Below are 20,779 nucleotides of genomic sequence, written 5' to 3'. Positions count from 1 at the left end.
ATCTGAACATTGTAAGATCGATAAGAATTATTGATTGTTATGATTTTTCATTTTTCATAGGTTATAATGCTGCGCAAAGACTGCTATGATTACATTCGGCAGGCTTCTTTCATCGAAGGTAGATGCTGTGTTTATTTATATTTATCATTATTGAGTGAAATTGAATTACCACAATCATTTTACTACTCGAATTGGGCACTGTGTCAATTTGAAAGAATATAACAAGCCAACAATCAGTGTTTCCCACAGACCAGGTAGCAATGTGTGGTCAGTGGGGGAATCGAGTGTCAGGGTGTGGGGCGGTCGTAGGAGTAATGTAACAATATAAATATAATAATAAAAAGAATAGTCCTTCAACCAATCTGACCAACGATCGCTTTGATCGCAACAATCGCTTCCCCGTCGTCATTGTTCTAACCAGCCAATAGCACACAAGGGGGAAAAGCTAGCTTGGTTATTGGCTACAATAAAAGCGAATCGGAAACAGAAAGAAATGTATTGCTCTCCTCCAGTCCCTGCTGCAGAGCGAATTCAGATTGCCGGCAGAACGGGCTGGGGTACCCAGTCTAACTCCGTAATCTATCTAAACTATAACCGCATTTCATATTGATCGCATCGTTTGCTGTGTCACCAACGTTGTCTATGCTGACTTACGGTGCGGGATGTTAAATATCAATAAGGCTGAGTTCATAAGGCTAACATTATCTTTTCTGAGTCCACAATCATTTCGTACAGGTGTGTTTGAGCACTGTGTATCATACTAAACATTGGTAAACGCCAGATGTCACCGACCGTCTTCACTGTGCCAAATATCCCGCTGCTTCGGGTTTCCCTTTGTTGGCGCGTTGAGATGAGATGCGGGCGAATCCGCTGTCAGTGCGTGTGCGTATGTATCAGTGATACGCGGGTTGATCCAATAAGTGGTAGTGTACCAGCGCACCATTGGCATGTATGTGGCTTGTCTCTGCGTGTGTGCGTGTGTGAACGAGAATGACGGGGAGAAAGAGTGCTATGCGGAGATGATTGAACAGAACAATATTTATATTTCAAAATCGCATAAAAAAATGAATAAATAATAGTGTTGATTCTGTGGCGCTGGCAATCTTTCTTCCCTCTCATGATCATGTTTTGAGTGGCTATGCACACAGGGCCATCATCAGTACGTTTATGAGCAAGAATGGGGCAATGAGGGGCTTAGCGAATCAATTTACAGCACTACAATGATATATGATTCTACACGTTTTATAAATCTAAAATAGACCACTATGTGTTGGTTAATATTGATATTGTGGAAACCCTGGCTACAGTGATCAGTGAGAGTAATCATGATGGTTATGTTGTGCAGCCCTGGACACGCTACAGAACATCAGCAGAGAGAAGAGGCCGAACCGTCTGTCTGGATATTCAACACAACTCGGTGAGTCTGGTCCACCTGGACCTCATCGTACCACACAACGCTGCTGCAGCTGCCGTCCAAGAGTGGGAGCGTTAAATCGTCATGCTTTCTTCTCCTTCTGCTCAGGCCCGCAGACTCCAGAGACCCCTTCCACCAGAGAGTCAATGGAGTCCAACACAAGAGAGAAGGGTACGTTATAGTACACGTGAGCACAGGCAGTTTCCTGGCTGCCGGGTAAACACCTAAAGATTGGTGAAGAAAGCAAAGTCCAAGGAGTACCATTTAGTCAGAATGTAGTTCTAATAAACTGTATTTAGATCATAACATGCCCCCCTCCCTCCTAGTGAGGGGGGATGTTATGACCCACGGCAACTTAAAAAAAAGGTTAAAATGCTCTTTAATAGAAGAGTGGCATCATGACTCATCATGACTCAGACCAAAACGCTTTGTTTTAAATCTGTGTTTGAATTCCAGCTATACGCATACAGATGGTTCACTTGCTCTATAATGTTTACAACATGGTAAACCCTAATCATAACAAGAACGTCACAAGCTGACATCCCTTACCATAACACAAAGAGAAGGGAACACTTTCAGACTAAAGAAAACTGCTTAAATAGATGTATGATGAAATTGAAATTGAAATACCGGTAAGTTTATTAGAATCTGGTTTTGTCCCAAGTAATTCATATCAAACAACTTATCAGTTAATATAAAACATGTATGCATATCATCAGTTGAACACTGTCATCTGCTTGATTTTGCCTGTACTGTTTTACTTTGGGCCTACAGACGGCCCCCCTTTCCCCATGTACAGTGTCCCCCAAGACATTGTAAATGGTTGCCCAACTCTGCCAGTGATCGGTCAGTATTTTGAAAGTCTGGTGTAAATGTTGGTGCTTATGCAAAATGGTTCCAATGAAAGAAAAAAACAAACATTACATAACTATACACAAAGTGTGTGTGTGTGCGTGTGCGCGCAGGGATCTGTGCCATAGTCGAGTGCAGCTGTGAGGGGCACACTCCCTTCTACCTGTGTTTGGCCTGTGGCAACCGTCTGAGCCAAGACCTGGTGCTCCCTCATGTCAAGGGCCAAAGACACATCCAGGAGTATCTGGTGAGTGGGCACACATTCCTCTTGACTCTTCTGGCCATTTCTGTGAGACTTCAGACTACCCACCTCGGTCATTTCGGTCACCTTTGAACTACCGGTATGTTCGAACATTTTCAGTTTTAATGTATTTTAAGATAATTTTAAACCTCACCGCTAGCCACATGATCTTCTGCAAATGAATTATCTAGAAGTATTATTATTTGATTGTATCTGAAAGGGCGGGAGGAGTACAGCAACAGTATCCATCATTCTCTGTACATCCGGTAGATGCATGTGTAAACACTGAACCAGAGACTTCCCCTCCTAGAATCTTCTCTTGCAGACGCTGGTATGCCAGAAGAAGAATGTTTTGGTCATAAAGGGCCACCCTCTTTAGTTTCTTACACACTTTCCTACCGAATGGTGGAATGGATAAGGGAGGCGAGGTTAGAGTATAAGGAGAAACTGGGTCAAAGGGTTTCCACCATTACGGGTCAAAATAAGTTGCGCTTGAAGTAACTGTTGCATTTCACTGTTCATTCTCTGTCCGTCGTCTGGGGCTGAGCTCATTGGTTCTCAATGGTTTCTGTAGGCAGGGGCAGGCCTGGGTGTCGGACATAGGGCAGTAACGCCTGGTGACATTCCGGGTGTATCCAGATGGACACCTTTGTTATGGTCAAGGGTAGGTTACGCCCCCCGCGTGGGGAGTCTGTACAGTTATTGTCAGGGCTTTAAAAACAAGATAAGTCAATGATACATGCATGACTGTGTCTGATACAAAAGGAGAGAAGGTTCAAACAAGGACCTTGATAAATGAGATGATGATACATGAGACAAACCCCAACAGTAAGGAAATCCATGGAATACAGGCCTAGTTTTGAGCGAACGGGATGAATTGCAGAGCAAGAGAATAAGAAGTGGGCCCTGAAGCTGGACAATCAGATATTCTACAGACCAGCTCGCATTTTGTATTACTTCTAGTAAGTTCTAACTAAAATTCTTACACTTCATTCTGTGTGTTTTTTTCTTTTTAATCTCTCCTTGTTTGAGTATAAATGTTTGATTTCCACAACATAATTTGGCAAGGGGTTGCAAAAAACAGCAAAATGTGAAACAGAATCAACCTTTCGAATCGTCGGCCCGCCGCGGTGGATTCTCCAAAGAATCAACCGTCGATTCTCCAAAGGTTGATTTGCAGGCCGCCCATCAGACCGATGGACTCCCAGGGGAAGAGCAACCTGCTTTACCCTGTAACGTTAGCATTGTAGCATTCCGCTGTTTACCGAGCAACTGGGGCTGACGGAAGCGAGGCTGATACCCCACCGTGTTGTCCTTTCCCAAGCTGTAAAACCCCGCCGTGAAAGAGTGGTCTAATGTCACGTCATGACCTCGCACAAATGGGCCCCCAACGCCTGATTTGGTGTGAATGTCTTCTCAACGGCTGGTTGTCTTCCAGAGTGAGCGGTATCCCCGGGCGGACGGGCTCGGAGTGGAGCCCGCCCAGCTCCTGCAGCCGGCCAGAGGGCTGGAGGAGCTGAACCTGGACGATCCCAGCACCATGCAGGTACTAAAGAAACACTCTAGCCCTCCTTGGGGCTTAACTGATACATGGATAAAGGTGAATGGCCTCTGTATATCTGAATAGTCCCAGTAGAGCACTTGTGAGTAGCCTTATAGACGGGCTGTAATGAGCCGGTGTGCGCCCCACCACCGATAAAACAATGCTGCACTCTCCGGTCGTTGTATTCTAAACTAGTTTTGGTTATTTTGTTGCTACTACAATTTGTATGCTGATTGCTGCTCATAGGCCAAATTGTATATGCCGCTTTGCTAAATTACAAGATTCTTTATTCTTTATTTGGATCCTCATTAGCTTTAAAACAAACGGTAATAAAAAATCACACTATCAATAAAACAAACAATAAAACCAAACAAAGCAAACGACAATAAACGACAAACTCATTCAAATAAAGTGAACACTGAATAAATGAAACCATGTCTAACAAAAAATAGGAACCGATAGTAATCAAGCACACTTACTAATGATCTAAATGGGATTCATCAATAGTTTTTTTTAGCAAATATTTAAAAGAACGTCTACTTTTAGTGCGTCTGATGCTAAAGGCGAGCTTATCCCAAGCAGTAGAAGCCCTATAGAGAACAGTTCTCATCATTACATTTGTTTGTGGACTTGGAACAACCAGATGACCAGTGCTCACTTGACGTGTTATATGACCATTACAGAAACCTGGATAGACGAGATTTTCAAAAAGAAAGTGCGGTGTATTGTTCCATATAACATTATGCATGAATAGCAGAAGACATCATTTTAATTTATCCTCAACAGATGGCCTTGATAACCTTCTATGCATCACATACACATTAGCCCGTAAAGAACAACGCAGAATTAATCTTGCTTCTCTGTTGTGGGCAATTTTAAGTTTTTCGGATGTTTCTCAGGTGCGAGGTCTCAATGTGCGATAAAACAAGAGACCAAACTACTTGACTCATTACGGATGATGGAACATATGCACAAGATTACGAGTTACTGGAGTTAAGAGTTTACAAGGGATACTTGCAGCTCATGGCCGTGAAAGCAGTGCCTCGGGGTGATGGGAGTGTGAGTTTCCCATTGTCTCTTAGAGGATTAATTACTAACACGTATATATTTCCATTACATGTGAAACAGACAGAAGATCCTAAACTCTGTTTTGTTATTGTATTATACCTAACCGGAAAACCTTACACAGCAGCTGGAAATGCATTGCATGTGTTCCTCTCAAGTGAGTGCACAAAGAACTTGAACTGATTCTTGTTGGTTGTAATCTTTGGGCTGATTGGCTGTGGTCTGTTTGGTAGAGGATAGCCCTGCCCAAGGAGGACTTCATCAGGATCCGAACCATGACCTTTGACCCAGGTACTAGCATGATTTGATAGCCGATATCCATGCCATGATTTGTTCTTCCCTTTCATTACATTTTTCGTTTGTTTTTCACTTGATTCTTCAGCTCTGTCCAGTCTCATGACCATCTGTGAGAACCAGAGGCCGTTGGAGATCCCGACCCGCGTGACTAGCAGACCCCAACCTGGTACCTGAAATACAGTATTGCGAATAATAAACATGTATCTTCATGTCTGTTGTCCGACACCCACCCTGGTCTTCTCTTGAAGCAGTGAAGCGCCACTTTGAGGTCGGTTGGACCGATGCAGATAAGGTGAAGCGTCAGCGACCGCCGAGCCCCCCCGCTGACCGCGTGACGCAGACGCTGTTTCCAGTCTCTTGTCCTCCCAGCCCATTCGGGAGCAATACTCCAGCAGCTACTGTACCACTCGTGTCCCTGACCCATGAACCCAAAATGGGACCAGTCCCCAGTTTCTCGAAAGACGAGACGAAACATGCAGTTAACCATGACCCTGGGTCCAAGGTGTCCCTAAGTATTGAGCATTATAGATATGAAGAGTCTCCAAAAGTCACCATCTCTTACTACCCAGTTCAACCCCCAGTTCTGAGCTCTGTGCCGCCTGCCTCCAACCCCCATGCTGAGATCACTGCTGAGGCACTGCTTCCCCAGGAGGACCTCGACTTTCAGGGGAACTTGAGGCGAGAACATGTCCAAACAGGGACTTATTTCAGTTCCAGGCTGCAACAAATCAGAAAAGGACATAACCGAAGGCTGCTTCAGTTACTAACGGCACCTTCCAGCTCTCCCCCTATTGTGAGCACTGAGCCATCAGCTGCTAACCTCGGCACAACGGCCTGCAGTGGCCGATCAGCAAGCACCCAAAACAACAGCCATACTCACAACGTCACAGAGGAGACGCCAGGCATCCCTGGTTCTCAGGGCTACAGCACAGGACAGCCCGGCTACCCAACCACCCCGTACCATGCCAGCGGTTATTTGAGCCACCACCAACCCCCCCCCATGCCTACGGTGGCTGACCCGCCCCGCTACCCTACACATATGAACCACGTTCCCAACCAGGGTCTTCAGCAGCAACACTATGCTCATTACGTCTTGCCAAACCAGGCCCAGAGTATCGCCATGGCAAGGGGACTACCCCAATACTGGCCGAGCGTCACCCCAGCTACGGCCTGGTCACACGGAGCGACGGCTCCATCCTATCACGGCGCAGCGTTCTCCGAAAGTGCTGCCAGCTATTCACAAGAGTTGCCAAACGCATTCAGAAACAACACGGCCATGTCTGACCCCGGGTACCCCCCACCTCAGGGTACCCCCAACCTGCTGAACCTCCAGGGCTTTCAGGCCACCACACACTATGGTACATCCGCTACTGCCGCCGGAGTGGTGGGCGCTGAGGGTCACCCTCAAGGCACGGTTGACTTTCACTTCTCCAACAGCGCTGGCAATGGGAACAGCTAACAAGCCCAGTGTTCTCCTGTTGCTTCTGTTTGTTATTTTACTTACAAGATTGTTGACAGCGCTTCCCACACGATATCTTGTTGTTCAGCAATCAACGTTGCATCAACATTATACATTTTATTGATGGTTGTTCTTAGTTTTGGTTCAGTGAATCTTGAAATGAAGTACGTTTTTTTAACTTGAGTTACAAAAGGCTTTAAAATGTTCTTGAAGCAAACTGTATTTGTATGTGTTTGAATAGATTTTGTTGGTTGATAAATATTTTTTTACATTTGTGTGGGACTTCTTTAAAGTGTATGTAACCATTCACTCCTCATGGAGGAAATTCTGAAATAAATGACAAATAAAACGTTTATGTATAGAAGTTGAATTCACATTAAGTTACGACGGTTATGTAATTTAATTCTAATGAAACTGTTGCAGGTAACTTACCATTCTAACTTCCCAGTCATTTCGTTGTAGTGTCTTCATACGTTATTGCATCTAGGACCGACGAGACTTCTAAATGCAAAAAAGCACACAATAGTTGCAGAAAATGTTCCTTATCTAGTGTATGGAGGAGGGTGGGTGAGCAGGGTGAGTCCAGAACACAGTTTCACAGAGCTATTTAAAATGTTCACATTAGCTTGCGTCTTTTCAGATTTCTAAAATATTCTTTAATATGTCCATTCTTTAATCACCCCTCCCAGTAATGCAAATGTTCATGATCAACTCAGGACATAGTGTAAGGAAGCGTCATGTCTTCAGTTAAATATATATATTTTTTTTTCTGAATTAATGACAAAATAATTGACAATTTATTAATTCAGAAAAACCGCAACATTGTAACCTGTTAAGACAGCGGCTCCATGGACCAGCTCAGTTTATGTAACTTGTCAATAAATAAACCAGATCATTATAATCCTACAACGTGATCCTTTGAGAACATTAGTTTTTTTATCTATTGCAACATGGTAAGGAAATTACATTCCTGAATGCATCAAGCATCTGCAACTTATTTTTTAATGACGACCTTGTATGGGTCGATTGACATGCTAACTTCATCATGGTCGAAGTTGTTAGACAACAGGATCTAGGCTTGTATCGTCTGTTTTACAGATTACGCCACATCTGCTGGAATTCCGATTTGCATCCATGTTTACCAAGATTAACTGCGAACACTGACATAATTCACACATTCATACCAACAGGCCACATATGTCCTTAGCAATTAGAGAGGCTTCTTTCTCACGCTAGGGAGGGATCCTGAGCCTAGGGAGGCGTCCGTGTCCTTGGCAATTAGAGAGGCTTCTTTCTCATCTTTTGCATCTTCTTTTATCCTGAGCCTAGGCCATACCCACCCAGCTTCGAGTGAACCTGTCCCCGGACTTCCACTGTATCCACGGGAGCGGCAGGGGGAGGAAGGTAGGGCCCCCCCCCCCCTCCTATGTAATACCACCAGGGAAATTGATCTGTTGTCCAATATGAGCCATGCCCGCAGTGACATGGTGGTTCTGCGGAGGAAAGATCCTCAGGGGGGCTCTCCCCGCAGATTTCACAGGATTATGCGCCGTAGCGCAATTGGTAATGCCCATCTACATCTTACCGGATAGTGTGAATGTGATAGTTCTCAAAATATGGAAGGATAGGGACTTCCCAGATTGCACCCGCCAGAAACGGGCGCAGGTACCGGTCCCAGGGAGTTTTGATAAGAATGTATATATTGACGCCAGAGGTGTCCACGACGAACATTAGGCCCGTAATCAAATTTCAGCAGGGTTTGAATCAGTCCTGTTTTGGTGGTCCACTATTAACAAAAATGTTGATTGGATAAATTACATATACTACAATCAGCAACGGTTTGTCAATTTTACAGAGGATACAGTCAAGGGACTATCAGAACAATTAGATGCCACCTCCCGGATGACCTATGAGAATAGGCTAGCCTTGGATATGTTACTGGCGGAGCAAGGAGGGGTGTGTCAAATGATAGGGACGACATGTTGTACTTTTATCCCCAACATTACAGCTCCGGATGGGTCGGTGGCCAGGGCGCTCGCAGGGTTACGGTCCCTTAGGTTAGAATTGGCAGAGAACTCCGGTGTTAATGACCCTTTCACTGGATGGATGGCTGATCGATGGAAGGGCCTGATCCAGTCAGTGCTTGTCGCGGGAATAGTGGCAGTGGCAGTAGCCATGTTAGTTGTGGTCGGCTGCTGTTGCATTCCCTGCGCACGAGGGCTACTGAATCGGCTGATCACCACAGCGGTGGGTGATCAGCGCCTGAGACGCCAGGTGCCGTCCAGGCTTACCTGAGCAACGAATACGATGATGTCCAAACCCCACATACATACAGCGCACCAATACATGAAGATCCCCTGACTCGTTCAATATCTTTGCATATCTGGAGGGAATTTTTGCGATGTGTGACTTTTTGGATCTATGGTTGATGATTGCATGGCATATTTTTGATTACTGATTTACTGATGATGCATGGCATATTTTTGATTATGAATTTAGTGATGATTGTGTGACTACTGATGATTTTATGACATGGTGATTGTATGTCTACTGCTTTGTTGTTGAGGCTTGCAGCCCACTGTGTATTCCATGTGACCCACCGACCTGCCTGATTTGTGCGGGTTGGTTGGTGGTGTTGATGATTGTTGCATGGTGATGTAGCCATAAGATTTTTTATATTTCGCTTTATATTTTATACTTTTATACATTTTATATTGCTTGTAGGATGGTCATCTGTGATGACCAAGGAGGGAATTGTGACATCATTCACACATTCATACCAACAGGCCACATATGTCCTTGGCAATTAGAGAGGCTTCTTTCTCACGCTAGGGAGGGATCCTGAGCCTAGGGAGGCGTCCGTGTCCTTGGCAATTAGAGAGGCTGCTTTCTCATCTTTTGCATCTTCTTTTATCCTGAGCCTAGGTAGGCGTCCAGCTCATACAGGAAGCCATTCGTCCTGTGCCATTTCTAGAGATACGACAGGCCTAGGTATTCGAGAAACTCAGACGCTCAAGGCCACAAAAACAAGTTGCAATACCAACACATAGCCGCAAGGAATCAGCACAGAGTACACATACGGGTATCCAGGAGGCGGGAGTTCAGCACCATGCTTAGCCAATCAGAGCACATAACTGAGTCCACGCCTGCCCAGTATCAAAGTCACATAGCCCAGGGGGCCAGAACCATAGATATATATATTAACTAGATGCCTCGTCCGCGGTGCTGTCCAATGGAGTCGAACGTCACCACTGGCGGCCATCTTACCACAGTAAGCTGCTCAACAATAACATTGTGTTGGTAGTGCTTCATGTACTTTTTAAATAACCATAACTTGCTAAATTTTCAACCGATTTTCAAAAGGTTAGGTTTGTTATAAACGTCAGAGATGTAGGTATGACAGTACATAAGTATGAATAATTGGTTCTAAGAAAAAATTGAATAATGTTCTAAAATAGATACAAGATTTCCCTTCACAAATATACATCAAGAAAGGCTGCATGTTGAAATCCTCACCCTGTACAGAGATGTATTTATGTAATTATAATCATGTGTTTTTATATGAAATGAACATTAAACAGAACAAATAGGTGCAATAAATACACACATGCACAAGGTATTCATGTTATTTATGTTAAATCAATATATGGGCTACTAAAACTCAGCAATCTATTGTGTTGGTAACTTCACTCAAATCTATCTACAGTCAAGTATGCATTTAGACAAATGCGATAAAATATGAATATAATATGTGCAACTTTTGTGGCTGTTCAAGACACACTGAAGGCATGATGCCACCATAGGTTTTCAGAGAACTATACAATATGCACACTGAAGGCATGATGCCACCATAGGTTTGCAGAGAACTATTTACAATATGCACACTGAAGGCATGATGCTACCAATTTCCCACTTTATCCTCATCGCTCTGGCTTTGGGAAAACTTAAAAAAGTGAGAAATGCATCCAGATATATTAATTATTGTCAACATTTTCCATCAGTATTTAAGATTAACCACACTAAAAACAATAAAAAGGTGTCCAAAATTCCATTCGGTGATTGTGTTAACAAACATATTCTAAAAAGCCTTGTGTCAACAACAATCTAGCAATACTATTATGTCATACTAGCCCCGCTGTTCCTGTGTAACAGGACCTGTATTGTCTATACTATGGAGGTAGATTTGTGTCTTTATTATGCAATCAAAAATAATAGGTTTGAGAGCAAAACTTTCCACACTGCAATCAAAAAATAGGTTTGAGAGCAAAACTTTCCACACTGCAATCAAAAAATAGATTTGAGAGCAAAACTATCGATTATTGCAAGATAAATTAATGTGATAAAAAAAATATGAATGGGAATCCAAAAGTTTTGTTTGCAAACCCAAAAGTTTTGTTTGCAAATCCAAAAGTTTTGTTGCTGTCACTCCGATCGAGACTGGCCAGTAGAGACGTGTCTTACATCTTTCGGCGTAGGTCCCGCCCACGAGATTCAGCTCAACAGCAAGCAAAGCTTTTGGATTCGCAAGCAAAACTTTAGGATTCGCAAACAAAGCTTTTTGATTCGCAAACAAAACTTTTGGATTCGCAAACAAAACTTTTGGATTTGCAAACAAAACTTTTGGGTTTGCAAACAAAACTTTTGGATTCCCATTAATATTTTTTTTATCACATTAATTTATCTTGCAATAAAACATTTTTTGATTGCAGTGTCGATAGTTTTGCTCTCAAATCTATTTTTTGATTGCAGTGTGGAAAGTTTTGCTCTCAAACCTATTTTTTGATTGCAGTGTGGAAAGTTTTGCTCTCAAACCTATTATTTTTGATTGCATAATAAAGACACAAATCTACCTCCATAATATACTTCCACTAAGTAACTAACGATTATCCTAAAAATAAAAGTCATATTGTAATATCCTACAGGTGAAAGGTGATCCCACGTGTTCTCGTTTCGAGATTTCGCAGATTAACGCATCCGGAGGCTGTTTCACACCAAATTTGGACCGGGTGCCATATTTGTACCGCCTACGTAATCAGTTGTCCGTTGCCAGGCAACGGACAACAGATTACGTAAGGGGTTGTCCGTTGCCAGGCAGGTTTAAAAAAACTATTGCGCTTGTTTTTACTTCATATTTGTATTGTATTTAATTGTTTAATCGAATTTAGCTAGTAAACTGAGGGTTTAAAGTGTATCATAGTCTAGCTAGCTTGTGTTAATTTAATTTCCTTAATTTAATTTAGATAATAGATTATAGGTAATAGATAGATAGATAGATAGATAGATAGATAGATAGATAGATAGATAGATAGATAGGTGAGCAGGCATTTACTAACTGGTAAATGTTTTTTATTATTATTCACGTTATCCCCATAACATTTAGCTATTACTAGCTGCGTTTCCATCTAAAAGGTGATGCAAATCTTTAGAAAGTTCGCAAAAAAGTAATTCGAATTGTGGGAGAAATTAACCATTACTTTTATATTAACTATGAGTATAATCAGGCCTATATACATCAGGCATAAACATTAATGGTGGAATGTAGAGAAACCACACCTGGACCCAGAGTAATGGCCTGATAAGGCGCCAAGGACTTTGGGGCCCAGGCTACTGACATCCTCCCATTTTTAGATTAACTACAGGAGATGAGCACATACGTAAAGGAATGTAAGGCTAACTTTCCGTGCCATGTACGACCATTTTGACATATACCAGGGCGATCATATTACATGCAAAACAGCTCAGTTGGGATGGATAAGAGAGAGCGGGATCGAAGCCCCCCGTCAGTGTGTGTGTCTTTTGAAAAACGTGTTGCCTGATTTGTGGGTAACAATAAAGTCTCTGTCATTACTTTTTCCGGACTCCCCGATTCCTTTTGCGTATAGTTAGTTGAAGTGAATTAGATAAGTCGTTAATAGAAATTGCTAGGTGCGTTTCCATCAAGTGGTTGGAGCGGAATAGGGTGATGACGTTACACGTTGATGTTGGCAGGGTTGCTATGGCCGGTCGTTATGCGGAAACCAGGAAAGACTGTCAGTCCTGTGTGTTCAAAGTTCTCTACGTCACGGCTGTTTCGAAAAGTGTGTTTCCATCTCCCATTTTGCGAATTTACTCTCTTTCGCATTTCTCAAAAACCACCTCAAGCGAGCGGATAAACCTTTTTGCGAATTAGAGGAATTTTATGCGAATTTTGGTGTTTCCATCGTTCCACCGTTTACTGATTCGATACTTCAAAGTTCGCATAAAATCAGGGGCACCTAGTGTGAGGGAACTAGATAAATACAACGACGATCGCGTCGAACGTTGCCTGGCAACGGACGATCGCGTCGAATGACGTGGGAAGGTTCAAGAACTTTCGCGAACTCGTTCATTGAGCGCGACAAGACAGATAGCACTTATTTTACAAATTACATTTAATAGCGTTCCTAACTTTATATTTGTATTGTATTGTATTTATCTATTTCCCTCACAGTAATAGCTAAATGTTATGGGGATAACGTGAATAATAATAATAAAAAACATTTACCAGTAAGTAAATGCCTGCTCACCTATCTACCCATCTATCTACCCATCTATCTATCTATCTATCTATCTATCTATCTATCTATCTATCTATCTATCTATCTATCTATCTATCTATCTATCTATCTATCTATCTATCTATCTATCTATCTATCTATCTATCTATCTATTACCTATAATCTATTCTCTAAATTAAATTAAGGAAAGGAAATTAAATTAACACAAGCTAGCTAGACTATGATACACTTTAAACACTCAGTTTACTAGCTAAATTTGAATAAACAATTAAATACAATACAAATATAAAGTAAAAACAAGTGTTATCTAACAATCCGTTATCTGTATTATATTATTTAGTCTTTGGCAACATGAGCGCGATTGTTTTTTTGAAACCTGCCTGGCAACGGACAACCCCTTACGTAATCTGTTGTCCGTTACCTGGCAACGGACAACTGATTACGTGCCTGGTACAAATTTGGCACCCGGTACAAATTTGGTGTGACACCTGCACAAAAGTCTGGCATCTTCACTTGTCAGCAATTTCCTGTAGAATTCATAATGTAAGACAAACAAAATTGATTGGAAATCATGTGCAACTTTAGTTTAATCATGTTCGACTTAAATTATATTGAAAATAGCAATTCTGCCTCCCATCAATGTAAAATGACTGGGTAGCTGGTAGCCTACCCGTGATACACAACTAAGCTGCACGATTAAGTCGTTTTTCGAAGAGAAAAGCTCTAATTTAAACATGTTCAAGCATCCAGAATTATAACCACGGTAATAACCAAACCGTTTGTAAATCCGTCAAGATTTCAGCGAGATAAGAGTTTGTGCAGATCACTGACTTACGTCCGCTACAACAGATTCCACCAGAAGGTGGTAAGATGGCGGCCTATGGTGACGTTCTAGACGCCACCGTAGGGCATCTAGTTAATATAATATTTTCAACACTCAATCCTTGAATAATAAATCCAGCTTGATTGAAGAGCATATCAGGGAAAAAGGACTTGACTTCATGTGTCTAACAGAAACCTGGCACCAGCCAGAGGTTTACTCTGCCCTAAACGAAGCCTGTCCCCCAGGCTACAGTTACTTGGAAGCAGCCCGCAGAACTGGACGCGGTGGTGGCCTAGCTGTCATCCACAAACAGGACCTGGAGTTGTCCCCCATGGTGCTGCCTACAACTTCCTCCTTTGAATGTCTTGCATTCACATTCAAGCCCCCCCATCCCATGACTGTTCTACTCATATACAGGCCCCCTAAACCCAACTCTGCTTTCATCCCGGAAATGTCTGATCTCCTCACAACACTCTGTACTACCTCTGCCAATACCATCATTCTGGGTGATTTAAATATTCATGTTGACACCCCCTCATGCCAGCCCGCTGCTGATTTTCTTCAGCTGCTAGACTCCCTCAACCTACAACAACATGTTGATGCCCCCACACACTCCAGAGGACACACAATTGACCTGGTCATCTCAAACTCCGCCCCCATCAGCAACCTACAGGTCTATGATCTTGGCGTCTCGGATCACAGAGTTGTGTCAATGGAGCTCCCTTTTCCTTCCTCCCACACCAAACCAAAGCGGCAGATCCACTTCAGGAATGTGAAAAATATCAACATGGATGCCCTGGCCCTGGACCTTCAACATCTCTCCTCTGGCTCAACTGACTCCCTCTCTGTTGCTGACTCAGTGGACTTATACAACCAGTCCCTGAGCAGTCTCCTGGATCTCCACGCCCCCTTAACATCGAGGTCAGTCTCCTTCTCGCGCTCCGCACCCTGGTACACCAGTGAACTACGTACAATGAAGGCTGCTGGGCGTGTCCTTGAGCGGCGACTCAAGGCCTCTGGTCTGACCGTTCACAAACAGGCATACAGGGAACACAGGAGGGCATATGCTGAAGCCCTGAATAATGCACGGTCCAGGTTCTATTCCGCAATAATCAACAATAGCCCTGGTAACTCCAAACAGCTCTTTTCAACTGTCCATCACCTTCTCAAACCCCCTTTACCATCCCAATCTGATGTCACCACGGAGAGGTGCAACATGCACATCAACTTTTTTAAACAAAAAGTGAATAACATCCGCTCACACCTCTCCATCACTACTGCCCTGCCCCTTCAAACTGCTGACCCACCGATTGACTCTGTCCAGACCCTCTGCTCCTTCTCCAGCATCACAAAGGAAGAGGTGGAGGACGTCATCAGGAAAATGAAGCCATCCACCTGTGCACTAGACCCCTTCCCTACAGCTCTGCTGAAGGCCAACATCTCTGCTGTCTCTCCACTCATCACCAATATCCTTAACCACTCCCTCCTGGCCGGCCATATCCCATCTGCATTAAAAACTGCTGTCATCAGACCAACATTAAAAAAACCTACCCTTGATCCAGAAGTCCTCTCCAACTACAGGCCCATCTCAAATCTCCCATTTCTGTCAAAAGTTCTGGAAAAAACAGTTGCAGCACAACTCCAGGATCACCTCATACAACATCACTTGTTTGAAAAATTCCAGTCTGGTTTCCGCTATGGCCACAGTACAGAAACAGCCTTGGTCAGGGTCACAAATGACCTCCTGATGGCAGCAGACACCGGCTCCCCATCTCTCCTCATCCTCCTGGACTTAACAGCTGCTTTTGATACGGTTGACCACAATATTCTCCTTCACCGCCTGCAATACACCATTGGACTATCAGGAAATGTAAAGAACTGGTTCACCTCGTACCTCACTGACAGAACTGAGCACGTTGCCCTGGGCAAAGCAAAATCACACACCAACAACGTCACCTGCGGTGTCCCCCAGGGCTCGGTGTTGGGCCCCACACTGTTCTCATTGTACATGCTCCCCCTGGGTAGTGTCATTAGCAGGCATGGCTTGTCTTACCACTGCTATGCTGATGATACACAGCTCTACATCAGGACAACCCCCACTTCTTCTGCCCCTCTGCCAACATCCACACTGACCACCTGCCTGGAGGAGATAGAGGCGTGGATGAAGCTCAACTTCCTACAACTTAACAGCCATAAAACGGAAGCCATCCTTGTTGGCACGCCACATCAGCTCCGCTCCCCCACCATCACCAATATCACCTTCTCTGGCAAAAACGTCCCCCTTTCCACATCCGTCACCAACCTCGGTGTTAAAATGGACCCACAACTTAATTTTGACACCCACATCAAACACCTCTGTAAGACAGCTTTATACCACCTCAGGAACATCGCCAAACTCCGCCAATCACTCACCCTGGCTGATGCAGAGAAGCTCGTCCATGCCTTTGTCTCCTCCAGGTTGGACTACTGCAATGCACTCCTCATTGGGATCCCTGGCAAGAGCATCCAGAGGCTCCAATACATTCAAAACAGTGCTGCCAGGGTCCTGATGAGGGTGCGCAAGCATGACCACATCACCCCCATCCTGAAATCACTGCACTGGCTCCCTGTCTCACTCAGAATTGAGTACAAGGTCTCCCTCCTCACCCACCAGTGCCTTCACGGACTTGCCCCCCTCTACCTTCAGGAACTCCTCACCCCCCCGACAAACTCACGTACACTCCGTTCAGGATCCACTCATACCCTCCAAACCCGACATACGAAGCTGTGCACCATGGGTGATCGGGCCTTTTCTGCTGCTGCCCCTAGACTATGGAACGCCCTCCCTGACCACCTGAGGGCTCCACAGACTACAGCTCTTTTTAAACGGAACCTCAAAACCCATCTCTTTAAAAGAGCATTCAGCTAAATTTTCTTTAAGGTTCCCCCTTTTTTAATAGTTTTTTGGTATTTTTTTCTCTGAAGCACTTTGAGATTCTTGAATATAAAGTGCAGTATAAATAAAATTTATTATTATTATTATTATTATATATATATCTATGGCCAGAACGCTCCAGGGAACGCTTCCATCAGATGAGCTACTAAGGTTATCTCCACGCGTGCCTATACCATTCCCCTCCTTTTGCTGCATAGAGAGCAGAGACTAGTCCAAACCTTTACCTAATAAAGTGAGTTACAAGCGATCCTCACTCGGAAACCTTTTTCCAAAAAGAACACAGCAACACAAACCATTTCAAATGAGGAATCATGAATACTTTAACATTATATTGAGAAATTATGATCATTTGTAGACACTCACCAGGCATTTGGCTCAGCTCAGTGACACACACACACACACACACACACACACACACACACACACACACACACACACACACACACACACACACACACACACACACACACACACACACACACACACAATGATACGCAATACCCAACCCAAACAAAACCAGCAAAAACATGACACGGCAACATTGCCCAATGTTTTCACAATGGACATGGGACAACGGCAGAAGACATGTTTATTTCCAAATGTCTGCAAGGATTGGTTTACAAGAGAGATAGTAAAGTGGTGCAAAACAGTTAAATTATTCACCCACGTAAACACATTACCTACTGTTAACAATGGGCCATCGTAACAAATCGCCTGCTCGGCATGCCATGCATATATGGATGCAGCTTTGAAGGGGACGCAAAACACAGCTTTGGCAACGCATTTTCTCGGTTTTCTCGGCAGCAAGTGGTCCGGCAGCAAACCCGCTACGCGTCTCTACATTCACTTTGAATGGGATCGTGCTGCGCGGCATCTTTTTGCATCTTTTGGTGTGGACGCAGGGTAGATTTCATTGTATTTCTAGACTCTGCGTTGTGTATTTTTGTCGTAGTAGTAATTCCTGAAGTTGAAACCAAGGCAGCTTGACAAGTTGGATCAGAGGATCGAATAGATGTTACAAGATGTAATACACAAAATGTAGTAGTATGGAAAAAATGAACCCCTACCTTTTATGGCAAACTGATTCTTTTCAGGCCTATATATCATATAAATACATTAATAGTGGAAAGTAGCTAAATCACCTTTCCCCATAGGGGAAGTTCGACACGGCGCCAGAGAGTCTCTTCCAAACATATTCATGGTGTGCTGTCAGTGTAGGGGTCAAGGCGTCGATGCACTGACGTCAACTTAAAGTCTAGACTAGCTGCAGATGTTAACAATATATCTCAAATAAATGTATTACTGACCGGTCGTACCATAAAAGGAGAACTAGTATGCATTCTCGGTGCAGCATACCATATTGGGAACAGCTTGGGGTGGGAATAAAAGAACAGGGGTCGTATAGATCGAGCAGTGCTTTGCAAACTACTCAGCCTTGTTGTTGCTTGTTCACGGGTAACACTAAAGTCTTCTGTCATTCTTGCTCCGGACGCCTCGATTCCTCATACTCTCTTATTTAGTTGAATTGACAGAATTCAGACTTTCTACCACAGTAGCCGTAAAAAATGTGTGTCATCTTTGGCAGCGTTGCCAACAGATGCAGTGTCTCCCTTGAAATGGTATATGACCCTGGCCCCGGCCATTTGGTTCGTCCTTGTAGGGACATAAACAAATGGAGGTTTGTTGGAAACAACACCTCGAATCAGTTGGAGAGGCACTGGCCTGTCCTTACACTAAGAAGTGTGAACACAGGTATCATGGCCTAGGCCCTAGGGTAACCTGACAATGAAGGAGGACGGCGGCGTGATACTATTTAACAATAATTAAGGTTTATTTGACAAACTACAAGGAAAATGATTTTAAAAAAATGGTAGCAGACAGGGCAAGCCGGTGGAAGGGCCAAAAAGGAAGGGCTGGACTGCTGGAACCAGGCACACCATAAAGGCCGCAGACTAGGCAACCCCCCCCCCCCCCCCCCCCCCCGTCACACAGTTGTGTGCGCAGTACACAGAGACACTAGAACACACCAGCAATCTTCAATAGTAAACCGGTCGATGGGCTACCTACAACTGACATTTTTTGTTTTATCTGTAAAGCCTCTTTCTAGAAATCATTCACTTTATTCCTGCAAACTTCAACCATCATTGGTAAATAGTCAGTGTCTCTTCTATATGAGACCAAAATCATATTTATGTTTGCATACTAATACAACTCCCAATATCTCACTCAAGGGTGAGCTGCCAAGGCATGACCCTAGGTCACCCCTCATACAAGTTTCCTATCTAGAGAAGATCTTTGATCCATCCAATCTCCTGGCCATGTTTATGTTGACATGGCCTAGATATAGCATTGATTCATCGATTGTCTTGAAACCTCTGCCTAGAGGCAAAGAGGATGTTATCTATTGTATCTTCACATGGAGGTGTGTGTGTGTGTGTGTGTGTGTGTGTGTGTGTGTGTGTGTGTGTGTGTGTGTGTGTGTGTGTGTGTGTGTGTGTGTGTGTGTGTACCCTTAGGATTCATGTTATTGACTCCATTTTCTCTTTTGTGTGTGAGAGAGTGAGAGCTTATAGAACTCGAGACGATTTCGATGCTGAATATGAGCATAAATTAAATGATTGTGTCGAAGAGACAAAACACATCTTTATCAAAGACCAGAGCGGATTATAGCCTAGAAGAAGCAAGGTCAGGGAGGCCTATGGGGAAGGAAGTAAAGGCGAATTGAATAGTGTTGCAAAAACACAGTAATCAAAGGACTATAGTCTAATCCACCAACATGAACTCAGTTATTATAATCAGAATCAGAAAAGGTTTATTGCCAAATACATTTACACATATTAGGAATTTGTCTGGGTATTCTTGGTATTATAACCATTTGACGTTAACCCAAAGGTTGCTAGTTCGATATCCGGCTCCCCCGGCCCGGTACACATACTGACGTATTGTTGCCATATGTTTGAACGTATAATTTATTGTCTGAGTAAAAATGATTTTCATTGTGCCATCCATATTACATCTTCATGGTAACTCATATTTGTGGTAGAGACTTTTGTTTTCATCTCATAAGCAGATGTGGTTTATTATGTCTGTTTAATATTGGTTTAATAATAAGGTAAAAAGTTTATTTTAACCAAAGTACCTAACTGCCTTACATCTGACATGACTGTAATGTTTAAGTTCTACTGAAAATCCGGAGAAGGAGGATATTCATCAGTGGGGAATTGGCTGGGGGACACAGGTGAAGTGTCTAATTCCTAGGCCCGTTGGGATTGGTTCACACATGCAGGAGGAATCACACATTTTTGCAATTTAACCAGAACACTGATCCAAAGTGTGTTGCCAAAGAACTCAGGTATTGTCTTTACTAGCAATTAAGTCTTTATCTTACAAACTTGGGCTCTTCGACCTCTCTTAGTTTGTTGAGGCTTGTGTTTATCCTTGACTGGCCATGGCAGGAGAAGTGTGAAAATGAGATGAGGGTTTGAAATAATTTTTCATTTTATTTACACAACCAAGGTGGTGCCACTCTGGGTTTAATCAATACGCAAGGGTTGTGAAGGGAAGCCTTTTTTATTGGGTTTGAGTAAAGTATTGAGAACCCTTTTGGCTAACAC

General features: G+C 43.4%; 1 protein-coding gene and 1 long non-coding RNA gene across 10 annotated transcripts in view; one reads left to right on the top strand and one right to left on the bottom strand.

Moving 5' to 3' along the window:
- Nucleotides 1-7,139, top strand: part of LOC132450845 (uncharacterized) — a 36,506-nt gene extending 29,367 nt beyond the window's left edge. For 8 of the 9 annotated variants that reach the window (XM_060042979.1, XM_060042987.1, XM_060042985.1 and 5 more), the window contains exons 44-52: nucleotides 61-118; nucleotides 1,346-1,417; nucleotides 1,523-1,585; nucleotides 2,189-2,260; nucleotides 2,380-2,513; nucleotides 3,946-4,053; nucleotides 5,349-5,406; nucleotides 5,498-5,578; nucleotides 5,661-7,139. In XM_060042979.1, coding sequence (XP_059898962.1) covers nucleotides 61-118; nucleotides 1,346-1,417; nucleotides 1,523-1,585; nucleotides 2,189-2,260; nucleotides 2,380-2,513; nucleotides 3,946-4,053; nucleotides 5,349-5,406; nucleotides 5,498-5,578; nucleotides 5,661-6,871 — 1,857 coding nt within the window. In that variant the 3' untranslated portion in view covers nucleotides 6,872-7,139. The remainder of the gene's footprint in view (nucleotides 1-60; nucleotides 119-1,345; nucleotides 1,418-1,522; nucleotides 1,586-2,188; nucleotides 2,261-2,379; nucleotides 2,514-3,945; nucleotides 4,054-5,348; nucleotides 5,407-5,497; nucleotides 5,579-5,660) is intronic. The other variant, XM_060042986.1, reaches the window with a different exon arrangement.
- A 4,305-nt stretch (nucleotides 7,140-11,444) lies between these two features.
- Nucleotides 11,445-11,733, bottom strand: LOC132451218 (uncharacterized). Its single transcript, XR_009523996.1, has 2 exons — nucleotides 11,684-11,733; nucleotides 11,445-11,643 (listed from the first exon to the last, which is right to left on the bottom strand). It is a non-coding gene; the product is annotated as an uncharacterized LOC132451218 (long non-coding RNA).
- Nucleotides 11,734-20,779: the final 9,046 nt, after the last annotated feature.

The sequence above is a fragment of the Gadus macrocephalus genome, chromosome 22 (genome assembly GCF_031168955.1).
Source record: "Gadus macrocephalus chromosome 22, ASM3116895v1".
Lineage (NCBI taxonomy): Eukaryota > Metazoa > Chordata > Actinopteri > Gadiformes > Gadidae > Gadus > Gadus macrocephalus.
This window is presented reverse-complemented; position numbering and strand designations above follow the sequence as displayed.